This window comes from Epinephelus moara, chromosome 17 (assembly GCF_006386435.1).
Source record: "Epinephelus moara isolate mb chromosome 17, YSFRI_EMoa_1.0, whole genome shotgun sequence".
Taxonomy (NCBI): Eukaryota; Metazoa; Chordata; class Actinopteri; order Perciformes; family Serranidae; genus Epinephelus; species Epinephelus moara.
The window spans coordinates 19,966,718-19,980,454 of NC_065522.1; the positions used below are offsets into that span (position 1 = coordinate 19,966,718).

Below are 13,737 nucleotides of genomic sequence, written 5' to 3' on the forward strand. Positions count from 1 at the left end.
AGGTACATAGAAAAATAAAAGTGAACTCGAGCTGTCTTACATGACATTAAGCAAAACCACATTCAGTTCAGTTTATTTACCATTAATCAAAACCACTAAAACTGAACACTGATAATTATCTTCTCTGGACTTTCCTAAAAACTTGGCATTTGACCCGGGGACGGTGCCTCACTGCATGACCTCCTGTGTACACAAAGTATTGCGTGCCTGATACGCGATGAGTCGTCTCATCCCTTCTCAGATAAGCTTGACAAAAGCATAACTTACAAAGTTGTTCATTAACTTAATGTTTGCTTTAACCCTTCCAAAAAGACTTCGATTTTTGCTCCTTGTACTGCTGACACAGCTGCAACCATGACTAATGTCTGACCTCTGCAGATTTTCATGTGACTTTAACCTGACTGCTGATAAGGCCGAAAATAAACCATCATGACGTTACGCTGAAAACTATGTACAACTAAATAGTGTTAAAATATAATGACATTTAGACGGACTAAATTATTTCTAACAAAGTCTGCTCAGATGGGGTGTGTATTCCGATAAAAATGTAATGTTTCTAAAAAGAAGCCCAAACCAGCCAAGGCAGACCAATAATTTCCATGTACCGAGGTGTGAGACCAAATATACAAATACTCTTTGCCTTCTGATTTGACATGCAAATAAACCTACTCATGTTGTTTGTGTATTATTCAGTCTAGTCTGACTACTCATAATTTTGGTTTGGAAATAAAACTAGCCCACACTGTGATACTGACTTACGTCTCATTACTTGGAATTCTTACAGGTTATCAAATAAAGTATGAACATGCACTCAACGTGTGCTTGTCATGCAAAACTATGTCCGTCCAGGTGAAATACCAAAATTTAAGGGAGTCCCATATCTTAAATGGCTCTGAAGGGAGTGTTCCAAAAATAAAAATGACCCTTCTGACATTGTTTAAGTCGGGCCTAACAAAAGACCCAAAGTCAGTTGCATTAAAGACCTGAAGACCTTTCAGACTTGTGTGTAATTGACAAGCAAGAGTGAAAACATTGAATTTCCCCTCAGGGGGATTAATAAAGTGAATAAACTTAAACTTAAAACTTAAAAGGAAATGGAGGATCCAGTTGTTTTGGATCTTGAACCGTACTAGGGGCTTTGAGACACATATCTGGAACTGTGCTGATCTGGTATTCGAGCCTGGTCTCACTCCGAAGTCATCGCAATCCAGCATTTGGGCAGTGACTTGCGCTCGGCAGTGTCAGGGGAAACGCACCTGGACAAGGACGAATGTTTTTGTTTTTGTTGCCTAAACCTAACCACGTATTCTTGTTGCCTAAACCTAACCACGTATTCTTGTTGCCTAAACCTAACCACAGGTTCTTGTTGCCTAAACCTAACGCCGGGTTCTTGGTGCCTAAACCTAACCACGTTCTTGTTGCCTAAACCTAACCACAGGTTTTTGTTGCCTAAACCGAACCACGTGTTTTTGTTGCCTAAACCTAACCACAGGTTCTTGTTGCCTAAACCTAACGCCGGGTTCTTGTTGCCTAAACCGAACCACGTGTTCTTGGTGCCTAAAACTAACCACATGTTCTTGTTGCCTAAACCTAACCGTGCGCATTAGTTGTTACAGGAAAAAAATCCAATCTGTGGTGTTGTACCGATGTGTTTATCTGTAAAGAGACTGTATGTAAACGTGAAGTTTCCTGTAAAAACGGAAGTCTATCTTTAAAGAAGAGAACTTCACACGGTGTCCCAGAACGTCAACCAACACACTCAGGGTACCTTTCATGTCTTGTGTGGATGTGGAAAGTCCATGGCCAAAACGTCAATATGCAACGAGGTCGGAGTGAGAATGTGCTGAATATTCACCATTTTTGTGTCTCGTGTGTCCCCTACAAAATACAGCTTCAACAAAAACTACATTAACCTTAAAAAATATGAAAGAAGTAAATAGCAGGAGTATGTTGCACACACACTCATGATAGCATGCATAATTACTGGTTGAGATTACACAGTTGAGATAATCAGAGGATCAGCACTTTAACCATTTTCTTTAAGGTGCAAACTGAAATAGGGGTAGATCTCTCCGTTGAACGAACACTCAGTAAACGAGCAGATGTACGATCGAGCCGTCACATTGTAGAAGGACACAAGACCTTCCTCGTAGTCCACAAACACCCCCACCTTTTGTGGTTTCTCTTTCAGGGAAAGCTGAACTGGTGAAGCTGTAAAGGCTGCATACTTGTTGCCATAATACTCAGTAACCCAGTAACCGTTATCTGGGTTCAGTGAGAGTTTCCCCCTGCGGTTTGCATTGCCTCTCGCTACACCCAGATTCCACCCCGTCTTGTTGCTCACAACAACCTCCCAGTACGACTTCCCAGAGGTCAACCTGTTGAGTCCCAGGACGTTGCCAAACCTCCCAGGAGCTTCCTGGTTCCCTCCTCCGTTACTCACTTTCTTCCCATCAGCAGAAACAAGGCATCTGTGTGCAGTGGTTGGGTCCAGCTTTACGTCCACTACAGTTAAGATAACAAAATAGAAAATTACATACTGAACTAATATCAGTCGATATGAGTTGCACCTGCTATACATGCATACATACAGCCTTTCAGGGTTAAAACTGACCAAATTTCACCTGTACCCATGGGTAGAAACCAATCAAACCCAAAAGGTTGTTCTGACCAAACGTTATTGTTGGGTTATTCATCCAAACTAAAATACATTATGGTTGTGAACTGTTTGCCCCTCTCATGATGTTTGCCCTTTGACGGATACTTTGCAAAGGTATTACAACACCCTCCTTTGCTTTCTTCACACTACGAGTGGCATGGCAACAGGCTACAAGTCAACACTCGACGCTACAGATGGGTGTGACGTGCTAAACGCCTTGTACACCCTATTCAACCTTTTCGGAGGGTTCAACCTACAACCCAACAAAGCGTTAAACCTGGGACAGTGGTACACAAATGGTGTGCCGTGATGCAAATCCAGGTGTGCCGTGGGATTTTGTGATAACCATACATTATTACTGCAATATTCCACTGGGCCTGTACAAAAAGTTATTAATTAATTTTTAATTGACTGTACAAGTATGTTGTGCGCACCCATGTCCTAATAAAGAGGCAAACTCTTGCTAAAAAATATAATTTGATTTAATTTAAAAAAGCCTTCATGGGGAACCTATTAGTGTGTAACACCTCACATTATCTTCCATTATCCACCTTATAAAGGCTATTGTGCACAGATATTAATACAGGTGTGCCTTGATATTTTGGCTTAGCCTCTGGTGTGCCCTGGGCACAAAAAGTTTGAAAACCACTGACCTAGAACCATCTTTAAAGTTTCACCCAGAACCCAGAGAACCCCTCTATTTAAGGGTTCAACCCAAACCCCTTTCTAGGGGTTCTACCCAGAACCTTTCCATGATATAAGGCAGCAGAAAAGAACCCACCCAGGGGGTTCTATCAAGACCCCTTTTTATATTTTCAAGGGTTTCATGTAGATCCCTTGGACTTCATGAGGCTCAACCCACAATGCTTATGGTTCATAATCATTCTCTGAAATCACCTCATACAACCTTTAACATTTTAATGGTGCAGTAAGGTTGGGAACTGAAACTTGGTTCCAAACAGAACCAGATGCAAAATGCGTATGAATGTTTGTATGGTCAGACCCCTGATAAAACGATGATAAAGACATCAACTTATGAAGAACACAAGAAAATGAGAATTAAGAGGAATCCAGATACACCCACATTGAAAAATACCATTTGAAACATGAGTATACATTTGAATATTTGAGGGTGAGGATCACTGAACAACACGAATTACATGCAATTAACATCCACAAGGGCCTTAGGGGGCTATGGTGTGTGGACCTTTCTTCATGTTTATTGCTATCGTTAATAGGTCCCTCACCACCTACTTCTTTTGGAGGATCATTAAACACCCATGCTTTCACCAGTCCTTGAACTCTTAATTATCCCAAAAGACATCTTTGGATGAAAAGGGTTCTTAATGGAACCTTTAGTCTTATAGAAAAGCCAAATGGCCCTGGGTAGAGCCTCGGCTGTTAAGGTAGAATACTTCTGGAACCCTTATTTTTAAGAGTAGATATATAGAAGTATGAGATTAGCTATGAGCTAAGATGACTCCATTTTGTTGTCTCCAGAACATTGAATTTGCTTTATTTACCCTTCTTATTTTTGATTTTTCTTCGCAATTTGAAATACGCACCTGCAAACTTGGAAATCCATTTCAGTTCTGTTTGGGGGAAAAACACATTATTTTGTTGGTTAATTGGTGACAGTGCATTACAATTACCTTCACCAAATACAAAGAAAAAAACTATTGGTAAACTGATTGACTCACCAATGGAGGACATTTTCTCCAGTTTCTGGAGCCTTGATCCACCTTTGGTTCTCTCATCTGGATTTTGTGCTTTACGTCGGTGGGTCTCACCTTGAATGACAGTTCACAAGAAGGCTTTAAGTATCCAGGAACCCTTTTTTTTTTTTTTTTTTTTTTTTCAGTAGTAGAATGGCAGTATGGATGAAACTACCACAGAGCGTAGAACAAGACTAAACATCCACACCAGTTCTGTGAGGCTCTGTGTAGGCACAGAGGTTTTGAGCTGAATGCAAACATCAACATGCTAACTTAAGAGTGCTAATATGCTGATGTTTATCCTTTTCATGATTTTAAATTAGTATGTTAGCATGCTAATGTTTGCTAATTAGCACTAAACAAAACTAGGAGTGGAATTGCCAGAGGACCTACGATACAGTATTATTGCGATACCATATATTGTGATTTATTTCCCTTTCTTCTAACTGCAAAACATTCCCCAATGGAAAACTTTGTCAACATCACTTTTACCGTATGAGTTTTCAGTCTGTTCACCTGACTTAAATCATTTTTATTGCAACATGTGACGCAAAGCAGACAGACTGACCAACACCATCATAAAACCTGTCAGAAATGCTGCATACACCTGACTGAACTAAGCATGTGAGTGAAACACTTCACGTAGAGGTAGCCCACTAACTGAATGGCAACACCCATGTTAGAAGCTTTGTCTGTAACAACCACAATCCCCCATTGTTGTGCTGCATTTTGCAAGAGGTCTGCAACATTTGCTCAGGTGTGACTTTCGTGAAGTAGGTGATGGACTGTTATTTTCTTCACTCTTCTCAGAGTTGGATAGTTTTGTCAAGCTAAGTATCTCTGGTTTTTGTTGATTTTTCGGCAGAGCAGTTTTAGCGTTAGCGTTTAGCGTGGAGTGTGAGGTGAGACCTCATGTTCATAGTATTCCCGGAGTATTTTATCCTCATGACACAACTTTGCAATCCGCATGCATCATATCAAAGTCCTTCTTCCCTTCCCTGTTAAAACATCCCAAATTAGTCCAGACGTTTTGATTTAAATGCCGACGGTGCATCTGATTTCTTTCTCTGATGCCTCTATTGTTTTGATGAACTTCCTGCCAAATGCTGCTGACTGAGACCTCTGCTGACCTCACCAGGAAAAAAGACTGGCACCATCTAGTGGACTGAAAAAGCAACTGATTTAATTATTCTCGTAAATGTGCATTTGTGAAAATTAACATAATAAAAGATCGATACTTGGCGACATATCGATACAATATCACCATGCAAAATATCATGAAAACATGTTGTATCAACTTCTTTTTTTTTTTAACCCACTTCTAAACAAATCTGACATTGGCGTCCCTCGAGCAGCCCCGCTACCAAAGCTATGAACAGTACAATCAAAGCACTGGTGCTGTACCTGCTGATCCTCCTTGTCTTTCTCCTTTGGCTGGACTGCTGCTACCTGTGCTGTGGTAGCTGAAACTTTCCGGGCTAATGGCTTCGCCTGAAAGTGAAAATACACACAACCAACCAATTAATGCTCCTAGCAACCACCTAGTAACCACCTCAAACACCTGTGCAACACAAAACACCGGTGCAAACAAAGAAAATGGCATGGAGCTGGCCTTGGAGTTAAGTTGGCCTTCATGTGACTGACTTTTAATGCTGAATTACATAATTCATACCAAAATTATATGGTATGTGTTATTAATTACTCTCTGATAAATTAGTGATGTGATTTACAGAGGTTCTATAACCTGCATGAGATTTTGTTCCCCCTTGTGTTTCCCCTTTGGTTGGATTGCTGTTTTGTTGGTTGTGATAGCTGAAAACATCTGGGCCAGTTCCTTTACCTGAAATATGTCAAACAAGTCAGTTCAAGCTGGACACAAATAAGTAATGAAAACATAATAACCTAAGAGTGCAGTAAAGAAACATTAAACCAAAGTGTGCATGTAGCACTTTTAATTTGATAAATATAATAAGAAATTAAAAAAAAAATAAAAAAATTAAAAAAAATAAATAAATAAATAATAATAAATAAATACATTCAATAAAATAAACCTTATATAAATATAAGATAAAATGCAATAAATATAATGAAAATTGATATATAATAAAATAAACCTTTATATAAATAAGAAAATGGACAGAAGTCTAAAAATAGTGCATCAGGCTGAATGTATTACGATGTTTTCATCTACATGCAGGACATTCCTGGAAGTCAAATTTCAGCTGTACCTTCATACCAGCGGCAGAATATATGTCCTCCTCCTCATTTGTGGTTTCTGCAGAAGCAGAATTCATCTGGGTGGTGACACTTTCTGAATCGGGTACATTCTGCAAGAGAAAGTTGGAAGGTTTATAATATTTGAATCTGCCCAAAAACCTGCAAAAAATGAATGTGTATTTTCTATTTCAGCAGCAAAGACATTGTATTGGGCGGCTGTGGCTGAGAAGGTAGAGCAGGTTGTCCACCAATCAAAAGATCGGCGGTTCGATCCAGTCCACATGTCGAAGTATCCTTGAGCAAGATACTGAACCCCAAAATGCTCCTAATGGCTGTTCCATCAGTGTTTGAGTGTGTTAACAAGCGAGTAGCAGGTGGCACCTTATAGCAGCCTTGCCACCAGCGTATGAAAGTGTGTGAATGGGCGAATGTGACTTGAAGTGTGGTAGTTTAGTTTAGTTTACAATGATATAAAACCAGAAAAGCAGCAAATCCTCACCTGTACCTGTGACAGCTTTGGATCTTCCTTGCCATTCTCCTTTGGTTGGACTGCTGTTACCCTGACTGTGGTGGCCTTTGAAAGTTCCTGGGCTAATAGCTTCACCTAAAAGATATTAAGCACTCAGGTATCAAACAATGAAATTATGATACTAATGTATGTTTAGTTCACCCGTTTTAAAGCAGAAAGCAATGAATTGTGAAGCTATTGTATGTATGCATTTTACAGCCAATAAACAAGATCACAAAAAATGAATCAAAACACAATATAACATAGATCATTTTCAGTATCCAGCAAGCTTCTTGCGTCTGGCACCACATTAGGTACGGTTTAAACCATGCTCAGTTGGTACTAAGAGGCCCAAAGTGTGCCAAGAAAATATCCCCCACANAAAGCAGAAAGCAATGAATTGTGAAGCTATTGTATGTATGCATTTTACAGCCAATAAACAAGATCACAAAAAATGAATCAAAACACAATATAACATAGATCATTTTCAGTATCCAGCAAGCTTCTTGCGTCTGGCACCACATTAGGTACGGTTTAAACCATGCTCAGTTGGTACTAAGAGGCCCAAAGTGTGCCAAGAAAATATCCCCCACACCATTACACCACCACCAGCCTGAACCGTTGATACAAGGCAGGACGGATCCATGCTTTCATGTTGTTTACACCACATTCTGACCCTACCATCTGAATGTGGCAGCAGAAATCCAGACTCATCAGACCAGGCAATGTTTTTCCAATCTTCTATTGTCCAGTTTTGGTGAGCCTGTGTGAACTGTAGCCTCAGTTTCCTGTTGTTAGCTGACAGGAGTGGCACCTGGTGTGGTCTTCTGCTGCTGTAGCCCATCTGCTTCAAGGTTGGACAAGGTGTTGTTGCTTCAGAGATGGTCTTCTGCACACCTTGGTTGGAACCAGTGCTTATTTGACTTCCTGTTGCCTTTCTATCATCTTGAACCAGTCTGGCCATTCTCCTCTGACCTCTGGCATCAACAAGGCATTTTGGCTCACTGGATATTTTCTCTTTTTGGGACCATCCTCTGTAAACCCTAGAGATGGTTGTGCTGAAAATCCCAGTAAATACTCAGACCAGCCCGTCTGGCACCAACAACCATGCCACGTTCAAAGTCACTTCAATCACCTTTCTTCCCCATTCTGATGCTCAGTTTGAACTTCAGCAGGTTGTCTTGACCATGTCTACATGCCTAGATGCATTGAATTGCTGCCACGTGATTGGCTGATTAGCTATTTGCATTAAAGAGCAGTTGAACCGGTGTACCTAATTAGGTCATACAGTGTATTTGACTTTGAGTCTTGCTAACATTACGTTTGCTTTCTGGCTAATAGTTGAGCCAAAGGGTTCTATAAACTGAAATGGAAATATTTCCCATTGCTAAGTCGAATTTAAGGAAAATCCTATTTCCTGGGGTAGTGAAAAACATTTCCATTGCATAAGAACCTGAAGGAGTGGTAATGATTGCTCTAGGTATTGTGTCATTGTTGCGGTATGTGAAATCGTAAATTGTCTTCTATAAGATATCCTCGAAAGGCTGTGAATCGACCCCAAGTCAGCATCACCAGGGAAACAGAGTTATGGCTTGTGAGGAACTTAGGATTTTGATTGCAAAAAGCATAAAAATATAAATGAATACTACTTACTATCTATTTCTTGTGACCATGGTATATGTGGGATAATGCCCTTTGAGGTTTCCGTTATCACTTTTAGATGGATTTTAGATGTAGCCTCCGCTACATGTTGGATAGCTCACACCTTCATGGCGGCCATTACTAACTGATTATTGACATCTTGTCAAGCATTATTCCTTAGTTATTGGCCATATAAACAGCTTGGCAGACATAGTGAGGTTAAAAATAAGATTTACACAGGGTCTTGTACCTGTGATAGATTCTGTTCCCCTCTGCGTTTCTTCTTTGGTCGGACTGCTGCTTCCTGGGTTGTGGCAGCTGAAAACATCTGGGCCAGTTCCTTCACCTGGAACATGTAAAACACTCAGCACAAGCCCAGAGACTCAAATAATAACATCGTAACCTTTGTGGTGAAATTTGCTCCACAGGACATGCCAATAAGTCATGATCTCACTGTACAGATACCTTCAGTCCAGTGGAGGAATCAGGCTGCGCAGTCTCACACACTGTAAAGAAAGAAAACAGTGATTGCTTGATTTTCTTTTTTTCTTTCTTTTTTATATTTTTAAGCAATGAAGAACAATTGAAGAAACCATACTACTGCACACCTGATTTGGGATCCTTCTTAGTTGTGGCCTCTACTGCTGCAGAATTTGTTGAATCGGGGACACTCTGTCAGAAAAAGGTGGATGGTTGATAACATTTGGGGCATTTCACTTGAAAGAACAGCACAATGTATTTCTATGACAAATTCCTTTCGTGCGTTAGCAGTGTGAGCACAGCTAGTGGTGCTAACATAGGTACAATGCTAAAGGGGTTTTGTGGCTCAAAATGAAGCCACTTGCTCAACAGGGCTACCTGAGAGGAGACAGGATGGTGGCCATCATGTTTCCATTTGCTATGCTGTATTTGGGTTTTAAGTCAGGACAACATGGAGGTGTTAAACTTGCAGAAAGCCCTACTGAGCAACTGCAAATCATAATGTTGTGTCCTAAACAGCAAATGGTTTCACACCTGTGATGGTGTTTGATCATTCCTGTCCTTCACTTTAGGCTGGACCACTGTGGCCAGAGGAGTTCTTGAAACCTCCCTGCCCGATCCATTGACCTGAAAGATGGTAATTCAATTTAAATAAATAAAGAACAGGACTTCTTTGGTTTCTGTTCATAGTCAATGAAACTCAACAAATCTGCTTTACCTGCAAACCAGTGCAGGACTCCTGCAGCTGCTGGACTGCTTTTGAGTTTGTCACTCTTTGGACAGGTTGTTGTGGAGTTGAAAAAGCTGGAGTGAGAGGAGATGATGATGAGTCTGAGCCATGGCTGCTTTATTTGTTCAGATTGTTACACAAAGTCTTGTTTTGACTGAGTTATGATCCTGTACGTACGGGATTTTGGCCTCTCCTTGATTGTGGTTGCTGTTGCAGAGTTGACGCTCCGGGATACTGGCACATTCTGACAGATAAAAGCGTAAAGTTAAAAGGTGTTAATACAGAGTCAATATTATTTCAGACAAGCTGGTTCAGGTTTTCCAAAATTGCCTAAAGGTGTGAAAGTGAATACATTCGTAATATAATCGCTAATATTGTAGGCAACTGGACTTGCTTGCATTTCATAAAGACGTTTTGCCTCTCATCCAAGAAGCTTCTTCAGTTCTAAATGACTGGTACAAAGTTGCGGGCTATAAACCCTGTGTGGGTGGAAACCCTTGCAGAGTCGTAGGGGTCACGTGAGCTCTTAGTTTCAGAGTCGTTACGGTCACAATGTGAGTCATTGACCCACCTGGCCACCATATGAGTCGTTAGGGTCAGGTGGGACCAGGGGTGACACTGTCATTTAGAACTGAAGAAGCTTCTTGGATGAGAGGCAAAACGTCTTCAAGAAATGCAAGCAAGTCCAGTTGCCTACGATATTAGCACTTACGATTACCATGACCTGGATGACTGAGAATCTTCACCGACACAAAAGTGAATACAATACAACAGAAGCACATGGTGCCAGTAATGGTTTCTGTTTTGGGTCGGACTGCTGTTTCCTGGGCTGTGGTGTCTGACACTTCCTGTGCCTGAATGTTAAGATTTGGTGTCAGGTATTTAAAGGTTAATTTTTAATATCAAACGAATTAAATCAGTTTTGGGTACTTTTTTATTGTAACACTGTCATTTGTAAATACATTTTCATTCTGGATAGAGCTTTGATTCTATATCCAACCTCCACTAGGTGTGACCCGCTGGGTTTGGGCCAGAGAGACACAGAGGGCTGGACCGAGACTGAGATAAGGGGAAGCGACAAAACAACAGACAATTTGGTTGGCAGTGATCTGCGTGCCACATCTTCATAGACGACCGTGTGCATTCAAAAATGGAGATGCACCAAGGGGCGCAGCCTGCTCTGCTGAACCTGTCATGCATGAGTCGACGGACTCAGTGCCGGCCCTAACACATTGGGTGCCCTAAGCGAGTCAAAGCATTGTGCATTAATTACCAAAATGCAAATAAACTACCTAGCTAATTAAGTCAATCAATCAATCAAAAAAAAATACAAATTGCCTTGTTCAACCCAGAAAAAAAGGCCTCTCTATTATTTAGTAGGCTTTGTTATGTAATTATGTTGGTGTGGCCTGATGTGATATTTCAAAATAATAATAACGTTATATAATTGTAAAAGCTAAACATTTTGATTTTTTTTTCTTCCCCCATTTGTGGCGCCCCCCATGGATGATGGCACCCTTAGCATTCGCCTATACTGACTATGCACAGGGCTGGCACTGGACGTACTATAAAACCGTTAAAGAGGCAACAGATAGGATTCGTTTTTTTTTTTTTAGTTTGGCGCCACCTAGCGTCAGCGGTGTTCCTTGCACTGTCGCAATGACCAAATTGACCGTGGGGATCAGAGATAATCAATAAAATGTAGGCTGTAAAGCCACTGGTATACGTCTATGTATACGTAGAATGAGAAGGTGTGTGGACAATAAATAAATGAGTAAAGAGACCGAGCAACAATTATCAGATTTATCTGAAGAGAAAACAAATAGTAATGCAAATAATTATACCAGAATTTTGTTGATTGACCAATCAGAATCAACTTCAAACTTCTCGTTATTATTCTGTGTATTTGCAAAAATTAACATAATAAAAGATCGATACTTAGTGATGTATCGATACAATATCACCACGCAAAATATCATGAAAACATGTATCGATTTCTTTTTTTAACCCACTTCTAAACAAATCTGACATTGGCGTCCCTCGAGCAGCCCCACTACCAAAGCTATGAATGCTACAATCAAAGCACTGGTGCTGTACCTGTGTGAGGTTTTGATCTTCCTTGTCTTTCTCCTTTGGCTGGACTGCTGCTACCTGTGCTGTGGTAGCTGAAACCTTCTGGGCTAATGGCTTTGCCTGAAAGTGAAAATACACACTAAAGTACTCAACCAATTAATGCTCCTAGCAACCACCTAGTAACCACCTCAAACACCTGTGCAACACAAAACACCGGTGCAAACAAAGAAAATGGCACAGAGTTAAGCTGACCTTCATGTGACTGACTTTTAATGCTGAATTACATAATTCATACCAAAATTATATGGTATATGTGTTATTAATTACTCTATGATAAATTAGTGATGTGATTTACAGAGGTTCTACAACCTGTGCGAGTTTTTGTTCCCCCTTGTGTTTCCTCTTTGGTTGGATTGCTGTTTTGTTGGTTGTGATAGCTGAAAACATCTGGGCCAGTTCCTTTACCTGAAATATGTCAAACAAGTCAGTTCAAGCTGGACACAAATAAGTAATGAAAACATAATAACCTTTGCTGATTGCTCTGAAGAGTGCAGTGAATAAAACATTGAGTTTTTCCTTATCCGCTGCGAGGGTCCTAAGGACAGAGGGATGTCGTATGCTGTGAAGCCCTGTGAGGCAAATTGTGATTTGCGATATTGGGCTTATAAATAAAACTGAAATTGAATTAAACCAAACTGTGCATGTAGCACTTTGGTAATTTGATAAATATAATAAGAAATTAAAAACAAGAAATAATACAAATAATAATAAAAATAAATAAATACATTCAATAAAATAAATCTTAAATAAATATATGGTAAAATGTGATAAATATAATGAAAAAAGGAAAAAAAATAATATAATAAAACTAGAAAAGCACTCAGAGTGCAGACCTCCACCAAGTAGGTGATATTCCCTCCCCCTCTGCATCAGATTCGGTGAATACACAGTGCTATTTAGCACTATTTTATTATTTTATCCACTTTGCTTCAACCGATCACCACCAAAATTTTATCATCTGTTCCTCGTCTCATTATCCACCTTTCCTGAAAATTTCATCAAAATCCTTTCATAACTTTTTGGGTTATTTTGCAGACAATCAAACAGACAAACAGACCAATGCTGGCGAAAACATAACCTCCTTGGTGGAGGTAATAAACCTTATATAAATAAGAAATATACGAAAAAAATGGACAGAAGTATAAAAATAGTGCATCAGGCTGAATGTATTAAGATGTTTTCATCTACATGCAGGGCATTTATGGAAGTCAAAATTCAGCTGTACCTTCATACCAGCGGCGGAATATATGTCAGGATCCTCCTCAGTTGTGGTTTCTGCAGAAGCAGAATTCATCTGGGTGGTGGCACTTTCTGAATCGGGTACATTCTGCAAGAGAAAGTTGGGAGGTTTATAATATTTGATGAAACTGCCCAAAAAGCTGCAAAGACATTGTATTGGGCAGCTCCTTTGGCTGGACTGCTGCTACCTGCGCTGTGGTAGCTGAAACCTTCTGGGCTAATGGCTTCGCCTGAAAGTGAAAATACACACTCAAGTACTCAACCAATTAATGCTCCTAGCAACCACTTAGTAACCACCTCAAACACCTGTGCAACACAAAACACAGGTGCAAACAAAGAAAATGGCACATTTGCTGTAAAGCCCTGTGAGGCAAATTGTGATTTGCGATATTGGGCTTATAAATAAAATGGAAAT

General features: G+C 40.1%; 1 protein-coding gene across 1 annotated transcript in view; it reads right to left on the reverse strand.

The window, feature by feature from the left end:
- Nucleotides 1-2,398: 2,398 nt before the first annotated feature.
- Nucleotides 2,399-13,737, reverse strand: part of LOC126404497 (uncharacterized) — a 34,457-nt gene continuing 23,118 nt past the window's right edge. The window contains exons 15-27 of the mRNA XM_050067757.1: nucleotides 10,128-10,194; nucleotides 9,939-10,024; nucleotides 9,755-9,847; nucleotides 9,349-9,412; nucleotides 9,206-9,246; nucleotides 8,991-9,086; nucleotides 7,091-7,195; nucleotides 6,603-6,701; nucleotides 6,119-6,214; nucleotides 5,779-5,865; nucleotides 4,360-4,449; nucleotides 4,225-4,251; nucleotides 2,399-2,505 (exon numbers count right to left, since the gene is read on the reverse strand). Of these exons, the coding sequence (XP_049923714.1) occupies nucleotides 4,246-4,251; nucleotides 4,360-4,449; nucleotides 5,779-5,865; nucleotides 6,119-6,214; nucleotides 6,603-6,701; nucleotides 7,091-7,195; nucleotides 8,991-9,086; nucleotides 9,206-9,246; nucleotides 9,349-9,412; nucleotides 9,755-9,847; nucleotides 9,939-10,024; nucleotides 10,128-10,194 (930 nt within the window). The 3' untranslated portion in view covers nucleotides 2,399-2,505; nucleotides 4,225-4,245. The remainder of the gene's footprint in view (nucleotides 2,506-4,224; nucleotides 4,252-4,359; nucleotides 4,450-5,778; nucleotides 5,866-6,118; nucleotides 6,215-6,602; nucleotides 6,702-7,090; nucleotides 7,196-8,990; nucleotides 9,087-9,205; nucleotides 9,247-9,348; nucleotides 9,413-9,754; nucleotides 9,848-9,938; nucleotides 10,025-10,127; nucleotides 10,195-13,737) is intronic.